Below are 19,661 nucleotides of genomic sequence, written 5' to 3'. Positions count from 1 at the left end.
GGATTACAACATGGTTTTAAAAATGTACTTTTTCTCCTCGTACAGGTGCAGCCAAAGGGGGGAATGATGTGGTCAGTGTTTTGCGTGGAATGACTGTTGTTTATTGCACCTCTATCCTGCTATAACACGGTCCTCGGGAGTCAAAAAATCTTACCGTGTTATAGGTGAAACCGTGTTTATATCTAACTTGCTTTGACCTCGAGCATTTCCATTATTAATAGTCACTTTCTGCCCCCTGACCCATCCAACGCCCCCCGCTCCCTGTTCCCTGACAGGGTGTGGGGGTCCCGGGACTCCCACATCTAATGCCCCTGTTCCCTGACCGCGCTGCCCACAGAACCTCCGAACCATCCAACCCCCCCATCCCCTGACCGCCCCCCCGAGACCCTCTGCCCCTTATCCAACTGCTCGGCCCCGGCCCGGCACCCTTAACACCCCGCTCAGAGCAGCGTGTCGGAGCCAGACACACTGACGTGCTGATCCACCAGAGTGCGCAGCTCCGTCCCCCAGAGCGCTGCTTTACTGTGTTATATCTGAATTCGTGTTCTATTGGATCGCATTATATTGGGGTAGATGTGTATTTGTATTGTGGAGGTGCTCCAGTAATGGATCAAGACCCCATTGTGCTAGGAGCTGTACAGATATAAACAAAAACGTAATCAGCCCCAAAGAGCTCAGAATCTGAATATAAGACAGATATAGACAGATTGGGGAGGACAAGGAAACAGTTTTATATTCTCAACCACAGAATGCAAAAGGGTAAATAAGGTGACAAAAATCTCATGATACCTAGAAATGGTCATTTCCCTTAGAAGAATTTTTTCTGTATTTTAATGGAAAGGCAAATAAGTTTAAAATCTATTAAGTGCAGCAATTGTTAGTTTCCCATTTGGAGGAACACAGCACAAATTGTATTAACATTCAGTAGCACACTTAAGTGTTTGGCTCTCCACCAGCAAAACTTGTTTGAGTGAGATGCAGCAGTTCTTTCAGCATCAGAACGTCTGAAAGGAGCTGAGCCAGTCATTTTACATCTTGACAAAGCAGATCTATTTATTGGATAAACACACGTTTAAGACAGAATAGTAATGACCAGTTTCTTCTACAGCACTGGATTAAAAACTGGTAATCCTGAGACCTCAATCCCTCCATCATCACCACATGGACTCTGGGCTGTGAGATATCAGAGACCTCAATGTCCACAGGTAAGTTCTGGGCTGCTGACTTGTTCATCTCTGTTCTGATATTGATATTTTATGTGCTACAGAGGTGAGTTTTAATCATGGTTTATTGAAATATCACTTAGCTGACATTAGAAAGTGGAGTATCTTTCAATTTCAGTCACCTTAGAAATATATTTAAGGAGCCTATAATGCAGGGGAGAAAGAATCTTAGTGTTGCCGCATTTTCAGATCTGTAGTGAACTGAACTGGGTATCCCGTTAGAAAAATGGGGCTGTAGTGTCATTTCAGGTTTTTTGGATTCCTTTGTTGGTTCCAAGAGCAGACTTCCTTTCTAGCTAGAGCACTTAAATCGCATTCATATTCCTTGAAGTACGGTATCATCATTTCATTGCAGTGCATTTTCTCAAAGCACTGTTTTGTCCTTGAAAGCATTTGAAATCCTAGTGTGGTGCAACCGGCAGATCACATTATCTATGACAGCAAGAGAATGAAATACATAACTTACAACTGTGCCAATAAAGAATATGTCCCTTCATAAATTTCATTGACCATTTGTAAACTGCAGGTTTGTAGATCAGCCATTGCAAGCTATGAATCTTGTGCAGTGAATTAGGGCTCAGTCTTTTGTAGGTAATTGGGTAGTGTCCTCTCTTTTTTGTCAAAATAAGATATTTAATTGTTCTTTGTTTTCCACTAGCTATTTGGTGGGGCGGGAGAGAGGTTGTGTGCGTTTGTTTTTTGTGGTGTGTGGATTTTTTTGGTTTTTGGTTTTAAGGAAAGGGAAGAGGAAAATTGGTAAGATTTCTGAGGACTAGAGAGAGACATGAGTGGAAAGACAATAGTCTAGATACAAATACCAGAAACCCATCTACATAGATTAACAAAAACTATGATAACTGATGGACTTTGACTTTCTGGCTTTTGTTTGGAATCAGTTTTTGTTTATCACTGGATACTAGTCATTTTAAAGAAGTAACTTTTAAACAAGTAAGTGTGACTGTAGTCTGTTGGCCGCTCTGCGCAGTGCGAGAGAGAGAGCTATCAACGTTGTTCAACTTCTTAATTCCGCATGACAGTGAAAATAGGTGCAGCTGACAAATGCAGTTTCTGCTTCGAAGGACTTAACCACTTAAGTGTGTTTACGTGTACACAAAAAAAAATAAACTATATCCAACAAAGGTTTAAGTAACATTGTAGGTAGGCTATTTAATATTGCTTTGCTTTTGTTCTGAATGGGAATATTGTAAGCTTTAAGAATCCTAAGGCTTAAACACTAACGTTGCATGCCTTTGCATTGCTTGATAACTGTTCTTTGAGCAGGATCCTAATGAAAGGCATCTTTAGAGTGGAAAAGAATCCATAATGTACTAAAATGTACATCCTTCTTAATGGAGCAAGACCATTCGCACAGAAGAAAAATCTTACTGGGAAGAAAATCTAGTCAGTGGCTGGCTAGCCATCAGGAACAGATGTTTTCAGTGTCATCTTTAAATTCACTTGGAATAATTTTTCCTATTTAACTGAAACTGAAACTTCTTGAATATAGGACAGGGCTAAACACATTGGCACTGTGTAGTGAGTTTATCAGTTCTGTTGGTAAATTTGTTTGCTGTGACTAAATATCTTTTTTTTTTTTTACATTCTGACTCATGTTTGTGCTCAGGTCTGAATGTTTGAAGAGGAAACCTCCACTATGTCCAGAATTGGAAGGATTAGATTTTTATTGGCAAATGTTGGTAAACGTTGATTTCACTGTGTATACATAAACCACCAAAAAATATTTCTATTGAGGGATCATCAAAATTTACAGATAGAGTAAGAAAAGGACTGCTTGAGCACTTATTAGTTTGTTTGAAGGATATTTACTTTGTGTATTTTACATGTAATGTTGATTTGTGTTTTAACCGTTATAACGCTTTAACTTTTTGAGTCTCAACATCTACTGTCGTTAAATTGTCTGACCCCTCTCATAATTTCCCACAACTGTGAAAATCTAAACAGATAAAAATTGGGGGGGGGGGGGGGGAATGCTTAAAATCTCTAATTTAATGCAACTGTGAAAATTTAAGTCAATAAAATTAGGAAAGAATGCTTAATATAAACTGATATTATCAATGTTTAAATGACTAAAAAAATCAAATGTTGCCAAGCCTCATTATGTCAAACTAAAATCTGGACTCAGCTTACCTTTCCATTTTCTTCTTTTCCTTAACATGTTTGTATCAAAACCATGCATTGCTCCTTTATAGTCTTGTCTTCATTTAATCCTGTTGAGTAATCAGTCAGATTTGTGACCTCATAATCACTTTTGGTGATGTCATAGATGCAGGTTATGACTTCACAGCAAGATCAACAGAAGGTGAGGATGAAAGGATGCAGGCAGACTTCCTCTGTGCCTTTTAATAAGTGCTACACACATTTTTGATTAAAAATGTTGTTGTGTTATCAAGATTCCCTTTTCTTGTGATCAAGAATTATGAACCTAAGAGATTAGTTAGTGTGCACTCTTTCTTCCCTCTCACCTCTTTGCGTTGTCTATTTGTCTCTACAAATTCTTCCACTGAGCTGCATTTAGTTGAGGTCTAAGCTTTCAATGAATTTCATTGCTAATGCAAACTTGCCCTAGATTTCTAACCTCAGAGGTCCCAAAGAAATGCTGGAGGCAAAAACCAAATTTGTCACAATGTAGTGACTAACTACCAGTACCTCTGCAGTTGTGATTTAGGAATCTAAAACTGGACATGAGGTTTACTCAAATGCCATAAGGCCTCATGGAACAAAAGAATCTGCTCCAAATTCCTAAACCTTTGGCCTTATGCAGAAAGGCAGTGTCAACTCCCTGAAGAAGAGGTGACACTGGGAATAGTAAAATGAGGGAGGGTGGACAGGGGATTGAGGCAAGGAATGTGCCATTCTGAAGATCCAGTTTCTTCAAACCCATCTTGCAGCCAATCAGAAACATTTGCCCCCTGGACACAGCATGTCTCAGGGCACAATTTGGTCCAATTTTTACAACATGCAATTACGTCTCTTATCTGAGTACGAGTAGAAGCTGCAATCTGCAGAAAGCTTTAACTGAGAGGAAACCACATCTCAGTGCAGATAACTAATTTGTCTAATTTATCTTTAGGCTTGTCAGATTACCCTTTGATGGAGTAAGCAGCCTTGCTTGATATTTGACACCTTCATATCTTTCAGGCTTGATTACTGCAAATAACATCTGAAGTTTGGTAGCAGGTTTGGTATGGTAACAGCCCTAATGTTAAAAAGAACCACCTGGAAAGAACAAACTTCCCCAAACTGATGGGAGAAAATGGGGGACACTTACGTTTTTACAGGTCTCTGACAAGCAGAATTTTGAATTTTAGAGCTAAATTGATATATAAATATTAGGTCTGTCAATTAGTCTCAGTTAACTCATGTGATTAACTCAAAAGTAATTGATTAAAAAAATTAATCACGATTAATCGCAGTTTTAATTGCACAGTTAAACACTAGAATACCAATTGAAATTTATTAAATATTTTGGATGTTTTTCTACATTTTCATTATATATAATATAGTAATCTGGGTTTGAAATCAGTGTATATTTTGTATTACAAATATTTGCTCTAAAAATGATAAAGTTCACGAAAGCTTATGCTCAAATAAATTGGTTAGTCTCTAAGGTGCCAAAAGTATTCCTTTTCTTTTTGTGAATACAGACTAACACGACTGCTACTCTGAAAAAAATAAATAGTATTTTTCAGTTCACCTCATTCAAGTACTGTAGTGCAGAATTGTCGTGGAAGTGCAACTTACAATGTAGATTTTTTTTTTGCATAACTGCACTCAAAAACAAAAACAAAACAATGTAAAACTTGAGGCTACAAGTCCACTCAGTCCTACTTCTTGTTCAGCCGATCGCTAAGACAAACTAGTTTGTTTACATTTACAAGAGATAATGCTGCCCTCTTCTTCTTTACAATGTCACCAGAAAGTGAGAAAAGGCATTTGCATGGCATTTTTGTAGCTGGCATTGCAAAGTATTTATGTGCAAGATATGCTAAACATTCGTATGCCCCTTCATGCTTCGGCTACCATTCCAGAGGACATGCTTCCATGCTGATGACGCTCGTTGAAAAAATGTGTTAATTAATTTTGTGACTAAACTCCTTGGGGAAGAATTGTATGTCTCCTGTTCTGTTTTCCGTGCTTTCTGCCATATATTTCATGTTATAGCAGTCTCTAATGATGACCCAGCGCATGTTCTTCATTTTAAGAACACTTTCACTGCAGATTTCACAAAATGCAGTGAAGGTACCAATGTGAGATTTCTAAAGATAACTACAGCACTCGACCCAAGATTTAAGAATCTGAAGTGCCTTCCAAAGTCTGAGAGGGACAAGTGAGAGTGGAGCATGCTTTCAGAAGTCTTAAAAGAGCAACACTCCAGTGTGGAAAATACAGAACCCGAACCACCAAAAAAGAAAATCAACCTTCTGCTGGTGCCATCTGACTCAGATATTTTAAAATGAACATGCGTCAGTCTGCACTGCTTTGGATTGTTATCAAGCAGAACCTGTCATCAGCATGGATGCATGTCCCCTGGATTGGTGGTTGAAGCATGAAGGGACATATGAATCTTTAGCGCATCTGGCACATAAATATCTTGCAACGCTGGCTACAGCAGTGCCATGCAAATGCCTGTTCTCACTTCCAGGTGACATTGTAAACAAGAAGCGGGCAGCATTGTCTCCTGCAAATGTAAACAAACTTGCTTGTCTGAGCAATTGGCTGAACAAGAAGTAGGACTGAGTGGACTTGCGGGCTGTACAATTTTACATTGTCTTATTTTTGAATGTAGTTTCTTGTACATAATTCTACATTTGTAAGTTCAACTTTCATGATTGCACTACAGTACTTGTGTTAGGTGAATCGAAAATACTATTTTGTTTTTTACAGTGCAAATACTTGTAATCAAAAATAAATATAAAGTGAGCACTGTACACTTTGTATACTGTGTTGTAATTGAGATCAGTATATTTGAAAGTGTAGAAAACATCCAAAAATATTTAAATGGTATTCTATTGTTTAACAGTGCGATTAATTGCGATTAAACTTTTTTAATCGCTTGATAGCACTAATAAATATATGAAGAACATAGGATTTGTAAGACTGGATCTGACCTGAGGACCATCGAGTCCAGAATCCCATATCTGGCAGCAGTCAGTACCAGATGCTTTTGAGGAAGGTGCAAAGAACTATGCAGTAGCAAATGTGAGGTTATCTGCCCCCCATGAGGGTCTCATCCTGGTCTCTAACAGTTAGAGATTGGCTTAAACCCTGAAGCATGAGGTTTCATATCCTTTTCACAATTTTTGTTATCACTCTGTTTTTATATCCATATAAATGTTGGGTTTTTTTTTAAAATTCTTGAGAAACTTCCTTATTTTTCTATCCTGTTTACAGATAAGGCAGAGGAGGGACAAAAAATAGGGAAGGGGTTAACACTGGAACCTTATCTAGCAACATGGATTACCATCTAATATTGACCAATTGACAGTGTCTTACAGAGAAAGATCTAGAATAAGCGTTCTACTTTATCAATATTCTGATCATAAAAGACAAACACGAATCCTTTTAGAGTAGTATATTTTTGTCCCACAGAACAAGAAGCTCAAGAATTCTTAAATATTTAAGCAATACACCTTGCAAAGTAATAAAAAAGACTTTGGATTGTACTTCTCATGAATGTGTTGGAGAAATAAATTTAAAAATCCTCCTTTAACAACCCAAATATAGTATTTTAAACACTGAGATTTGTTATCCTTGATCATATAGGAGAACAGGTTTGCATTCTGTTCTTTCAGTTCCCACTTATGGTACCTTTTTTGCTCTCACAGCTGCAATATGTGTCAGAGCATGAAATCCAGAAATGGGTTTGGTTTCCCATGTGGCAATTGGTTGTAAACATTTTACATGCTCCAGTGTAGCTTGGCAATTCTAAGATAGCTGATTCTGGCAGGTAATGGCATACATCTTTTCCCCAGACTCATTGCTCTGAGTATCTCTAGAACTTGAGAAATAACACTGCATCCTTGTGTTTTATTTTTAAATCAGAAGTTTAATTTATATTACCTGCCTCACAAGCAAGTGAAGCTTTTCTTGCATAATCAGTTAGACTTTTAATCTGGTCTGGGCAGCGAATATCTCGGCATTTTATATCCTGTGGAAACTTCAGTATGGCTACGTTGATGAGACTGTAGTGATGCTACAGGTTTTGCCTCCAAAACTCATTCTGACATGGCTGGGAGCAAAGGAGCATGATCAAAACTGAATACAATAAATGTTCTCTTCTCCATGGCTTATATTAACTGGGGCTTGTGTTCTCTTTAACCATCGGGAATCGTTACAAATATTTATACTCAAAACTGTCACCATACTTGAAATGAAAGCGATTTCAGTTGCAGAAATTGTAGGGTTGCTATCTGGACTCTTCTGTTGGCAATATGCAGCTGTGTAACTTGGAATTGTTATTCCAAACTGTACTTCGGAGCTACTGTTTCCATTGAATTTAGCAGATTTTAACATACAAATGCAATAGTGGTTGCAATTGTTAACACAATATTTCCACCTACCTGCGTTTTTGAAGTATCAGAAATACAATGTTATGTCAATTTTTGTTTAAGAAAGGGAGTTTCTAATTTAAATGGAAAAATAAATGAAACTTGGATACATTGATTATCAGACAGTGTGTTTAATTTGGTTTATGCTGCCACAGTTGTAGACTGTGGTTTGCTACCACGGGTTCCGTTTTGCTGCTAACTCAGTCTATATTACCCAGGTCCCATCACACAACACAATTTCCTAGGTTTGGTTACACAGGACTAGCAGACTTATCTTGAAAATGTTCCGATGGTTTGGATTTGCCTCTGCATGAGTTTCTTATACAATTTAGGTTCTGGGTCAATTTTTCTATTTGAGGTTTTCTGGTATGTATTAGTGACTCAACCCTTAAAAGAAAACTGGCATCTTACAGACTATGAGCCAAACCAGTGCCTTAGGGCACATATCTTCTGCAAAAAGTTAAATGGATAGAGCAATGTTTTCTGTAGGCATATTGATCTCTCCCAAATTAACATATTGAACTGGGCTCAAATTCCAGAGTTTTACTTGGAATATATAACCTATCAAGGTGTAGCAGCAACAGCGTCTGGAGACTTGTTTGTACCATTGGAACAGCTTTCCGTGGTTAGTGATAGATTTTCCATCACTTGAAATTTTTAAATCAAAACTAGGTGTTTTTGTAAAAGATCAGCTCTTATTCAAACAGAATAAATTCAAGGAAGTCCTATGACCTGGGTTATACTGGAGGTTAGATTAGGTGATGGCAATGATTCCTTCTGGTTTTACAATCTGAGTCTACACAGAAGTTACATTAGTTAAAGTTAATCTTAAATTGGTTTTAAAAAAATTTTTTGTTAAACCATTGTTTACGTGGGCACAATTATATAATTTTAAAATAGATTAGATCAGCCGAATGTGCAACTCTGAATTTACTAACTGATGCAAAGTAAACAAATATAAGACAGATTTAAATCCGTTTAACAAAAATTGGTGTAAAATAACACTTTTAGTTAAACTGGTGCAACTTTGCATATAGACCAGGCCTTATTGGGATAACGCCTCCTTTGCATTCACATAATGCCCAGTAATATTGATGGGTGTTAAGCACATACATTGCAAGGAAAATCGACCCTTTTGTGAACTTCGTACATGCTAATGATAACTGGTTTACAAGTATTTGAAGGGTGTGAAAACGAAGGGGAGAGAGAAATTCTTGAGGGTGGTCCTAGTGTGTGTTACGAGAGTTAATGGGATGAAATTAAAGGGGAGATTTAGTCTGAATACCATGAAAAACTTCTTGAAAATGAGATTTACAAGACTGTGAAATAATCTCTTTGAAGAAGAGGCGGAAACTGCATCACTGTTGGGGCATTAAAACTAGTCTGGATGGAACACAGGGGAACAGTTCTGCCCTGGCTTCAGGGAGTTTGGGGTGGGGGGAGGGAGAGATTGGATTAATTGATCTTTTGTTTCTCTTTTGTATGGCTTTCTGACAAATGCAGACAAGAATAAAACTGTTAATGTACATTTTTTATATTGGTATAATTTATTTGGAATTTCTATTAAGCCCATAGTCTGGCTGCTTGAAACCCCGTGCATCCAAGTATATGGGCAGCTTCCCACATCTGTCTTCTGAATTTGTTTCCCATGCTCATGCTCTTCTTTGGCAACATGGTCATTTCAAAGACGATGCATATCGAGTAGTAGGGTGCTCACTTCAGTCCCCTGTCGCTCCGTGAAATAAAATAGCACTATTATGATTGATTTATTTACTGTATTACTGTAGTGTCTAAGTGTCCCAGTCATGGGTATATAAACTTCTACCCTTGCCCCCTCTCAACTTTATGGGGCGACACTTCTGTCTTCAAAGCGGCACACCCTCAGTTTGCCATGTTGTAAGCCACTGACTGACTTACACTGACAGTCCTGTCTAAAGGCATGCTCTCTTGCACTAGGATACTGGTTTGAGCAATTCCATTGAAGATGTCCACTCCAGATCCTCCAATGGGAGGAACTCCTCGCCCAGGTCCTTCTCCTGGACCCGGCCCATCACCTGGTGCAATGTTGGGCCCCAGTCCTGGACCCTCGCCTGGCTCTGCACATAGTATGATGGGACCCAGCCCTGGACCACCTTCATCAGGACACGCTATACCACCTCAGGGGTCTGGGGGCTATGCTCAGGACAACATGCATCAGATGCACAAGGTAACCAACTGTAACAGTGCTCTGTTTGAGTGGGGCTTTTATTTTTTCCTGGCAGAGCTTGTACATTCCTCTTTTTCCCTAGTTATTAAAAATAAATGAATATAAAATGAAACCATTAAGAGTTGCCCTAATTTTCTACTGTATGCGATTTCCCCACAGCCAGTAAAATGTAGAGCAAGATATGATCCTTCCTAGGTCTTATCTTTCTCAGTGGACCAAACCTGAAAGCAGATGAGTATAAGTTAAAGGTGATTTGTGAAGGAAATAAATAAAGGCTTCTGCCTCATTTCCATTTCTTGACAATGGATACAGAAGGCCTGGAATGTGGTGGGGTTTTTTGTTTTTGTTTTTTTTAAAGATGGTTTACTTTGTTTTTGATACCTTAGGGATATAAAATATGGTTTTGCTGGAAGACGTGGGTTTCAGATGTGTAGAACCCTGCAAATCTGCAGATATCCACAGACCATGTTTGTGGATCCAAATTTTATATCTAGAGCCCTGAAAATCTGCAGATATCTGCTTTATATCTGTGGATATCCATGGGCCAATTCTGTGGATCGCATGCGGATCCAAATTTTGTATCCATGCAGGGCTCTACAGATGTGAACTGAAAAACTTTCTTGCTTCTAACTGAAGGGGCAGGGGATTTGAAACTTATATGTATACAAACTCATACTTGTATATTAGTATGAGTTTGTACACATATATTTGTTTGCATGTTCATTTAACTCAAATGCCTAATAAACTCATACAAGAATATATTAGGCATTTGAGTTAAATGAACATTAACAAAAGTAAACAAACCCTCCCCCTACCCCACAGTTTAAGTCTGATTAAAAATATTTTTGCGTGTTAGTTCTCAACTTTTGTGATGTCAGAATTCATGTAGTTCTGTGGCTATCCATAGAGTTCCAGGGTGGAAAAGACCTCAGTTTTTAATGCAATAAACACCCTTTCAGGCCCTCTTCATACAAAGTAAGAAAGCAAAGAAAAGGTCCAACCCCTAATTTTTTACCTGACTTGGTCACCGTTATCACACCCGGTACACACAGGGTGTTTTAACAGTTGGTATACTGTGTTCAGGCATAACCTATTTTTCAGTTGCTGATATGTGGGCTGCAAAATAACAAGAAATTGGACTTGGATTTCAAGGAATAATGCATTTAGTCTCAGAGAGTTATACCTGAAATTCTTTCATGAGATACATACAGCGCCTCTCAGTCTCATGCCACTGTGAACAAATAATGCAAGATAATGTAATAACAAATGCCAATGGCAAATTTTACAGCCTATGAGGAAATTTCACTAGATACCCTCCAGGCTTAATGTGATTTTGGACTAAAAAATATTTGTCCTTAAATATTTCTCGTGTGATTTTTTTTTTTTCTTTCACTTCATTGAGTGCTGTCTGTTTATATGGTATCCTGAGTGTGGCCAATAAATAGATCTTCCTTTTGAAGATTGATGTTGGTAGAATCTGGGTCAGCATGCTACAAATGGTGCATCATTCATGTACCTAGGACACTACTCATGTAAATACAAACTGTACCACACAATGCGGCAGCCTATTCTCTGCTTCCACTAGTCCTTTGCCTCTAGGAGTAGCTTAGCTTTTTCTTTGATAGTAATTATTTTTAAGCAGGTTTTGCGCTGTCCCTTTTTCCTTTGCAGCCAATGGATTCCATGCATGAGAAGGGAATATCTGATGATCCTCGGTACGGCCAGATGAAGGGGATGGGAATGAGGCCAGGTGGGCACACGGGAATGGGTCCTCCTCCAAGCCCAATGGATCAGCATTCTCAAGGTCTGTTTTTTTCCTGAGCGAGGGGCCTGGGCGAGATTTGCAAGCAAGTTTCTGAACAGGACACTGGGCCCCAGTCTAGTGTTCAGTTTCCTTGTTGATTACGGCTGCAGTGGGACTCCTCTTGGGAGAGTGCACTATTACAGTAGCAAGAGCAGAGAACAATATGGATACAAACTTCGAATTTTTGTGAAAGGCCACCTGTTCCTCTCCATATTCTTTCTTTCTACCACACTGAGGACAGTTGCTACACAAAAGGGCAGCTGGTGTCCTGGCATAGCCACATACAGCACAAAGTTCCCACAAAGGATACCCAGCCATATCCTGTAATTTCCTCTGCTGCCACTGAGAGTGCTCCTGTGCTCCCTTTGTCATGGGCATGGCAGTGGTTCAAGAAACTCTGGGGAGAGGGTGGTTTTATGATGGAGAAAATAAATCTACAAGCAGGGAACAGATGGGCCATGCAGCAGGTAAGAGACCTGCAGCCCTTCGCAGCCACCAGTATGTCTGTGAACCCTCCCTGGACAGATTCCTCTGTAAATCCTCAAACGGGATTATTTTTGTTCTTTGTTTTAAACCTTTAGTTCCAAACCGGTTTCAGAGTAACAGCCGTGTTGGTCTGTATTCGCAAAAAGAAAAGGAGTACTTGTGGAACCTTAGAGACTAACCAATTTATTGAGCAGAAGCTTTCGTGAGCTACAGCTCACTTCATCGGATTGCTTTAAGCATAAGCTTTCGTGAGCTACAGCTTACTTCATCGGATGCATCTGATGAAGTGAGCTGTAGCTCACGAAAGCTTATGCTCAAATAAATTGGTTAGTCTCTAAGGTGCCACAAGTCCTCCTTTTCTTTTTAGTTCCAAACAAGTTTTAGTGCAATTACTTTCATTGGGGACCCTGGCTTAAAGCAGTTGCAGCCTCCATCAAGAGTGATTAAATAGCCTTTTTTCCTATAGCATTTTTAAAATAAAACGAGCCTTTCTGTATTACTATGCGAAGTCTACAGTATGCTGTAATATAATTGCATCTCTCTTTCCAGGTTACCCTTCTCCGCTTGGCGGTTCTGAGCATGCCTCAAGCCCAGTTCCAGCTAACGGTCCGTCCTCTGGCTCTCAAATGTCCTCTGGTCCTGGAGGAGTCCCGTTAGATGGTACTGACCCACAAGCATTAGGACAACAGAATCGGGGCCCAACCCCTTTTAACCAGAACCAGCTGCACCAGTTAAGAGCTCAGATCATGGCCTATAAGATGCTTGCCAGAGGGCAGCCGTTACCTGACCATCTTCAGATGGCAGTACAGGGAAAGAGACCAATGCCTGGAATGCAGCAGCAAATGCCGACGCTACCTCCACCCTCTGTATCTGGGACAGGACCAGTGCAAGGAGCAGGGCCTGGGCCTGGACCAGGACCAACACCTCCAAATTACAACAGACCTCATGGTAAGCGCCAGCTTTGTTCCTTCCTTAGTCTAAATTCAAGACTCTTCCATTTCAGTACAGATGCACATAGACTGATGCATGGGGGTAGCATACACTTTCTGTTTATCTGTTTGGTACCTTACATTAGCTTATGGAGGGATGTTTGTCTGTACAATGTGTCTGGTCGTGCGTGCACAAAGACTCCTTTGTCACTTTCAAGATCCTGCACCATTTTGCCCCCCACAATATCTTTGCTCTCATTCCCTTGCATTCCTCCTAGGCCCCTCTCCTAATTGCTTCATGTCTCCTTTCACACTGTTTTGTGTCTTTTCACAAACCCTTTCAAGCCCGCTGCTAAGCACCTCCCCCATATTGCACCTCCCTTGTGGGAAACATTCCATCCTTTATAGCTGTGCTGGTATCACCCACATGCAGTCATGTGTTTCAGTCTGTCTGAATTGGGACTCTAAACTCTTCAGGGAAGGCTTGGAAATGGCCACGTATGCGGACCATGCTCTCACTAATTAAGGAGCCTGGTTTTGTTCCTATTAGCTACATGCAAGGAACAAGCAGCTATATTAATAAACTGCAGAGAGAGTGTCTTACTGCTGTCTTTTTTTACTCTTCTTTGTGCAGGTATAGGAGGGCCTAACATGCCTCCTCCTGGACCCTCAGGAGTTCCCCCAGGAATGCCTGGGCAGCCCCCTGGTGCACCCCCAAAGCCCTGGCCTGAAGGTGAGAATAACTAGGGTTCTTTTAAACGGTTAATTACAACAAATTTCTCTGGCATTCCCTTCCCCAGAGCAGTGAAGGCCGCTTGGGGATGTGCTACTCTGGCACGTGGAGGAAGGGCATACTGAAGTGAAAACTGAGTCAAAAGTTTTTTTTGGCATCTTCTTTTGTTCCCCCAGCACATGAGTTGTTGCAAATCCTAGAAGACCTTTATTTTGGTTTCTGCTACAGTGTGTCCCTGCCAACTGTGGAAGACCTTACAATGTTAGCTAAGCTCTTTTAAAACCCTTCACCTGGATTTTGTGATCCTGCAGACAGACCAGTTAATTCCAGTGCAGATTTTGAAGCCTCTGGAGTAGTTTTTTTGGCAGCCACTTGATGTCTTTGATCAGGTGGTTAGACTCCAATGGGTGATCTTTCCAAAGAGCTGACTCAGGCATCTACATGCTTTTATTCTGCTTGAACTGTTGTACTATAGGGGACAGCTGTACAAAGCTGCGCAGTTTATCTTGTAGCTAGGCGGAAGGAATTGCATTTGGTTGATGTGAAATTTACAGCTTGCCAGATGATTGAGAGGAGGTGGGGGGATAAACAGTAGGACTGAACGACTTGTTCAGGAGTCTGCTATGTTCACCCCATGCTATGTCCTATGTTATAAAGTATGGAAAGTGAATACGGAACATATGCAGAAGCAGAATATTTTTTAACCGTTTTCTCTGAAGAGGTTTTTTTGCCCTTAAACCTTGTAGCTGGGCTGCATGTCAGCTTTCCAGTGCTACTTAGCGCCAGAATGTTCAAACTTGGGTGCCTGAAGTTTGTCACCTAAATGAGTGTCCTGATTTCCAGAGGTGGTGAAGCCAATAGAAGCTTTGTGCCCACAGCTGCTCTGAAAATCAGGCCATTTACTTAGGTGCCTAACTGGAGTCACCCAAGTCTGAACATTTTGGCCAGGGCCCACGGTCAAATTCTGACAGGTTTAAAGAGGTGTCGGGGACATACAACCCAGTGTCACTCCCAGTTTGGTTTTTGAACAGGACCAATGGCAAATGCTGCAGCCCCCACTAGCACACCTCAGAAACTGATTCCTCCTCAGCCAACTGGCCGTCCTTCACCAGCACCCCCGGCGGTACCTCCTGCAGCATCTCCTGTAATGCCACCCCAAACTCAGTCACCCGGGCAGCCAGCCCAGCCTGCCCCCATGGTGCAACTCCATCAGAAGCAGAATCGTATCACACCGATCCAGAAGCCAAGAGGACTTGACCCAGTGGAAATCCTTCAGGAGAGGGAATACAGGTAAAAGCCATGGCTTCTGTTGGAATTGTGAGATGCTGATATCAAGTGGCTGGCTGCCTCTCTCCTTTTATCCTCCTACTGGTGTCCTCAGTTCTCTTGAAGAATACAGTGACTTTCCTTATTTACCATTCTCCCCCTCAGCGCCCCCCCCCCCATCAAAATTCCCAGTTGACATGTGCTGTACAGACTAATCTAGGACTGAGAAGAACTGTGCATAAGTTCACTTCAGAGCCTGTCAGGGCAACTCCTGAGATCTTACACATGCCTGCCTCTGCTTCTCCCAGGGGCTGACATTTCCCTGGCACTTCGGTTATTGAGCCCAGGTCTCTTTCATGCCAGAGAGGACTGCTACTGCTATGCCCATGTATTAAATGATGTTTTAAGCCCTATGTTCCAAACAAAGATGTACATAGCTGCCAAGAACTTCCATCGTACTTGAGATACGGTGACTCAAGGACTGGACAAAACACAGATGTATTTGATAGTCTTTTCAGTTGAACAGTAAAAGGCTAAAAGTGCCCAGACTTAAACTCATTTTATTTGTCTTCATCTGCTACGAAATTGTCTTATCCCCACAGATTGCAGGCTCGCATTGCTCACAGAATTCAAGAACTAGAAAACCTGCCCGGGTCCTTGGCTGGTGACCTGAGAACCAAAGCTACCATTGAACTTAAAGCACTAAGACTGCTTAACTTCCAGAGACAGGTAGGTTGTGGGGTTTCAGCAGCTGGCTTTCCAGTGTGTGATGCCTGATTCAGAGCAGGAATTAGCCAATTACTGCAGATTTTGTAATGTAAGGCAAATGCCGGATACACAGGAATAAGATAATTAGTGTGCATTTGTGTCTGTGTCTGGCTTGGAATAAAACAAACTGAACTAAATACAAGAACCTCCAGGCCTGCCTTGTGTGTTAACTGGTTACCTTGGAAGTGGTAACTTCCCTGGATACTGGACTAGATAGAGCATTGGTGCATCCCATTTCTTGCTCCACTGATCTGACCTGATAGAAGGAAAAGCTGCCTGAGATGGGCCATTGGGCCAATTTGATGTGGCAGTGGACTAGATGAACCGTTGCTGTGTGGTGCTCTGGCAGCATCTTTATTCTTATAAATCTCAATTCTGAGACTCCATGTGGAAGAGAATCTGATTTTTTTTAAGTAGTTTTGCTTTTTTGTTTTTCCACTGAGGGTGCGATCCACCCTGTGCAGAGGATCAACACAAGGCTGATGCACCAAGTATGTCTCACAAGGGCTTAAGATCTAGAATAGGCCTTTTGCTGGTGAATTTCACCCTTAGCGTAAATAAGCAGTGTTATACTGCAACACTGCATATTTTTCCAGTTCCATACAATACATCTTCGACCTGAATCTTTTGCCCAAGGCATCTTCAGAATTGTATTTCAGCCTTTGATTGTATGAAGTTTGGCCTTTTTAATGCCATGCAAAACTTTGGCACTTTTAAAATGGCACACAGAGAGAAATTAATTTTTTTAAATGTGAATTTCTTGAAAAGCTGCGCCAGGAAGTTGTGGTGTGCATGAGACGAGACACGGCCCTGGAAACGGCGCTGAATGCCAAGGCATACAAACGCAGCAAGCGGCAGTCCCTGCGCGAGGCTCGCATCACAGAGAAACTGGAGAAACAACAGAAGATCGAGCAAGAACGGAAACGCAGACAAAAGCACCAGGTAAGTTGTTTCCTTCCTGTTACTTTATTTTGTTTGTTGGGATTTTCAAAGGAGGGTAAGGAATTTAAGATTTCTTTGGGAATTGGGCACCGAAGGACAATAACTCTCTTGTTTCTCTGTAGAGAGAGTTAGAATACGGAGGCCATTTAAATTGAGTCGTTACTGAGATGTTAAATATATTTGGGGCAAATTACAGTCAGAGGAAAAGATCTTTTTTGTGGCTAAATCTATGCATCAAATGGCTTACAACATAAAAAGACATTGATTATTACAGTGCAGAACAACAGATGGCTAGTGTGTGTATCTTGACTTTTTATAGTCCAATTGCCTTCACTTTGTCCCTTCAGGAATACCTCAATAGCATTCTCCAGCATGCCAAGGATTTCAAAGAATACCATCGATCTGTCACGGGCAAAATTCAAAAGCTTACGAAAGCTGTGGCTACTTACCATGCTAACACTGAGCGTGAGCAGAAGAAAGAGAATGAAAGGATTGAGAAAGAGCGAATGCGCAGGTTGATGGTAAGGTTTCCCATGGGACTGTAAAACAGTTTATACACGCGCGCACATGTTGTATAGAAGTTTTAGCTGGCTAAATTTCTACTCGGGGCTGAAAGGATACTAACCTTCCCTCTTCCTTTAGGCTGAGGATGAAGAAGGGTACCGTAAGCTTATTGATCAGAAGAAAGATAAGCGCTTGGCATATCTACTCCAGCAGACAGACGAGTATGTGGCCAACCTGACCGAGCTGGTGCGACAACACAAGGCCGCACAGGTGGCAAAGGAGAAAAAGAAGAAAAAGAAAAAGAAGGTGACTTAACGATTAAGCCTGCTTGTTGCTAGGATTGTTAGCTCTGGCAGGAGCCAGGTCTGGAGTAAGACAGGGGTTTGGAAACTGCTGTCTCTACTGTCATGCCTTGTTTCCGAGTTGTACTAGCCCAGCCTTTGCAGTTCAGAACATCTATTGAGCAGAGACGGTCATTCGTGCTGACAGCTTGTTTATAGACAGCTGTGACTAGGGTGAGATGAGCAAGCTCACTTCTCTTGTAATCAAATGCCATGTTTGAACTTGGGACTCCAGAACTTAAAGCCTAATGCATCATCTAACCTGCCATACCAATAAGCAGTTTACCCTACTTGAGAATGCATCTCTAAAACCAGAGTCTTCATGCTGTTTTCCTTAATTTTTTAACGGAAGGCATCGTAAACTGCAATGTGATTTTTTTTCTTCCATAGTAATATAGTGAAAGAAACTGAAGACTGGTCTGTTTTGCCAACTTAAATATAACTAATGGAAATTTACTAGAGAGAATTTACTACAAGTTTTCTAAAGCAGAAACTCATTTGGTGAGAGTCACTAGATCAGAAAACTTGCAGTAAATTTTCCTTAGTAAATTGCCATCCATTACATGGAAGTTGGGGAAAAACTGAGAGCAGTTTTTTTGGTTTCTTTTACTGAAAAAATGGAAGAAAACAGTGTTATGAGTACAAGGGAATAAGCTGATAGAACTGATGATAGATTTTAAGTGTTTTTGTTTTTTTTGGCGATAGGGATTTCTTTTCCAGGAGATTTAAAACGGGGTGTCTTGACTTTTAAAGAACTATTTTGATTTCCTTTTAATAGTAAGGTGTGCAGAATTTTCTTTACTAATAAGAGCTGGCTTTATATGCTATGGTAATGGGTGTTATACAAAAAAAAAAAAAAAACCCCAAACAGAGAAAAGTAGCTAATCTTGGATGTAGTAATCAAAAGCATCAGTCCTAATATAACGCTGCATGACTGTGATAAACCAGTATAAAATGTTAGCTCTTTTTGAAGGAGGATTTCTTGGCTAGAACTTTACAAATCTGCTCCAACCTGAGCCGCTTCTGCATTTAACTGTCCTCCCTTCCCACCCTCCTTCTTTTGAGTTGGGATACTTGCATTATAAACATGCGATTCCAGTGCAGTGCTCATATTGTGGGTTTGATTTTTGTTCCCATTATTGAAGGGTTGCTATGAGTTGTATTCCCTTTCTTTCAGAAGGCAGAGAATGCAGAAGGGCAAACTCCTGCAATTGGACCAGATGGCGAAGTAAGCACAAGAAACTTGTTTCATGTGGTGCCAAGTAGGATAGAAAACGTTTGTTAGCTACACGTTGAAAGGATCAGTTATGATGACGAGATTTTGGATTGAAAGAGAAACAGCACTGAAGTGTAGTGCAGTAGATGGCTAAATCAAGACTTCCTAAAATAGAACATATTCAACTTTGTAAAGAAATATTCGTCTGTCTTCTTACTGTCTGCACCCACAAGAATGGTTCTGGCAGCCTCTCTAACCTGTCATGTCACTGCTAATTTTGGCAGCAACTCCAGTGTGCTCACACTGGCTCCAATCCTGCAAACCCTTAGATATGTCACGTAGGAGAAGAAGGGTGTAGAGAGTAAACAAGCCTGGGATTGGGAGGCTGGAGTTAATTCCCAGTTCTTCCAGTTTTCCTGTGTGACCTTGGGTAAATGTGTCTGTAAAAGGGGGATGACTGTGCTTTCCTACCTACGGCAGTGCTGTGAGGATCAATATGTTAAAGAGTGCGAGGTGATCAGATACTATTGGGATCAGGGCCATAAGAACCTAAGGGAGAGCCACCCATAACTTTAGGCATGTGAGAAGTCCCAGTGAACGCAGTGGGACAAAAATGCTGAAAGTTGCACATAAACCTAAGAAGTTGCAAGATCACTTGTGACAAAGTAAGTACT

The 19,661-nt window shown here is 40.8% G+C and overlaps 1 protein-coding gene across 1 annotated transcript in view; it reads left to right on the top strand.

Moving 5' to 3' along the window:
* The window catches only part of SMARCA4 (SWI/SNF related BAF chromatin remodeling complex subunit ATPase 4), a 57,618-nt gene that overhangs the window by 7,321 nt on the left and 30,636 nt on the right, over window positions 1-19,661 (top strand). Inside the window, exons 2-12 of the mRNA XM_077838454.1 lie at window positions 1,109-1,205; window positions 9,749-9,998; window positions 11,670-11,802; window positions 12,838-13,236; window positions 13,852-13,950; window positions 14,982-15,240; window positions 15,819-15,945; window positions 16,753-16,926; window positions 17,274-17,447; window positions 17,569-17,736; window positions 18,949-18,999. Of these exons, the coding sequence (XP_077694580.1) occupies window positions 9,777-9,998; window positions 11,670-11,802; window positions 12,838-13,236; window positions 13,852-13,950; window positions 14,982-15,240; window positions 15,819-15,945; window positions 16,753-16,926; window positions 17,274-17,447; window positions 17,569-17,736; window positions 18,949-18,999 (1,806 nt within the window). The 5' untranslated portion in view covers window positions 1,109-1,205; window positions 9,749-9,776. The remainder of the gene's footprint in view (window positions 1-1,108; window positions 1,206-9,748; window positions 9,999-11,669; window positions 11,803-12,837; window positions 13,237-13,851; window positions 13,951-14,981; window positions 15,241-15,818; window positions 15,946-16,752; window positions 16,927-17,273; window positions 17,448-17,568; window positions 17,737-18,948; window positions 19,000-19,661) is intronic.

Source organism: Eretmochelys imbricata, chromosome 20, assembly GCF_965152235.1.
Source record: "Eretmochelys imbricata isolate rEreImb1 chromosome 20, rEreImb1.hap1, whole genome shotgun sequence".
NCBI classification, from domain to species: domain Eukaryota; kingdom Metazoa; phylum Chordata; order Testudines; family Cheloniidae; genus Eretmochelys; species Eretmochelys imbricata.
Note: the sequence above shows the minus strand (reverse complement) of the source record. Positions and strands in the feature narration are given on the sequence as shown.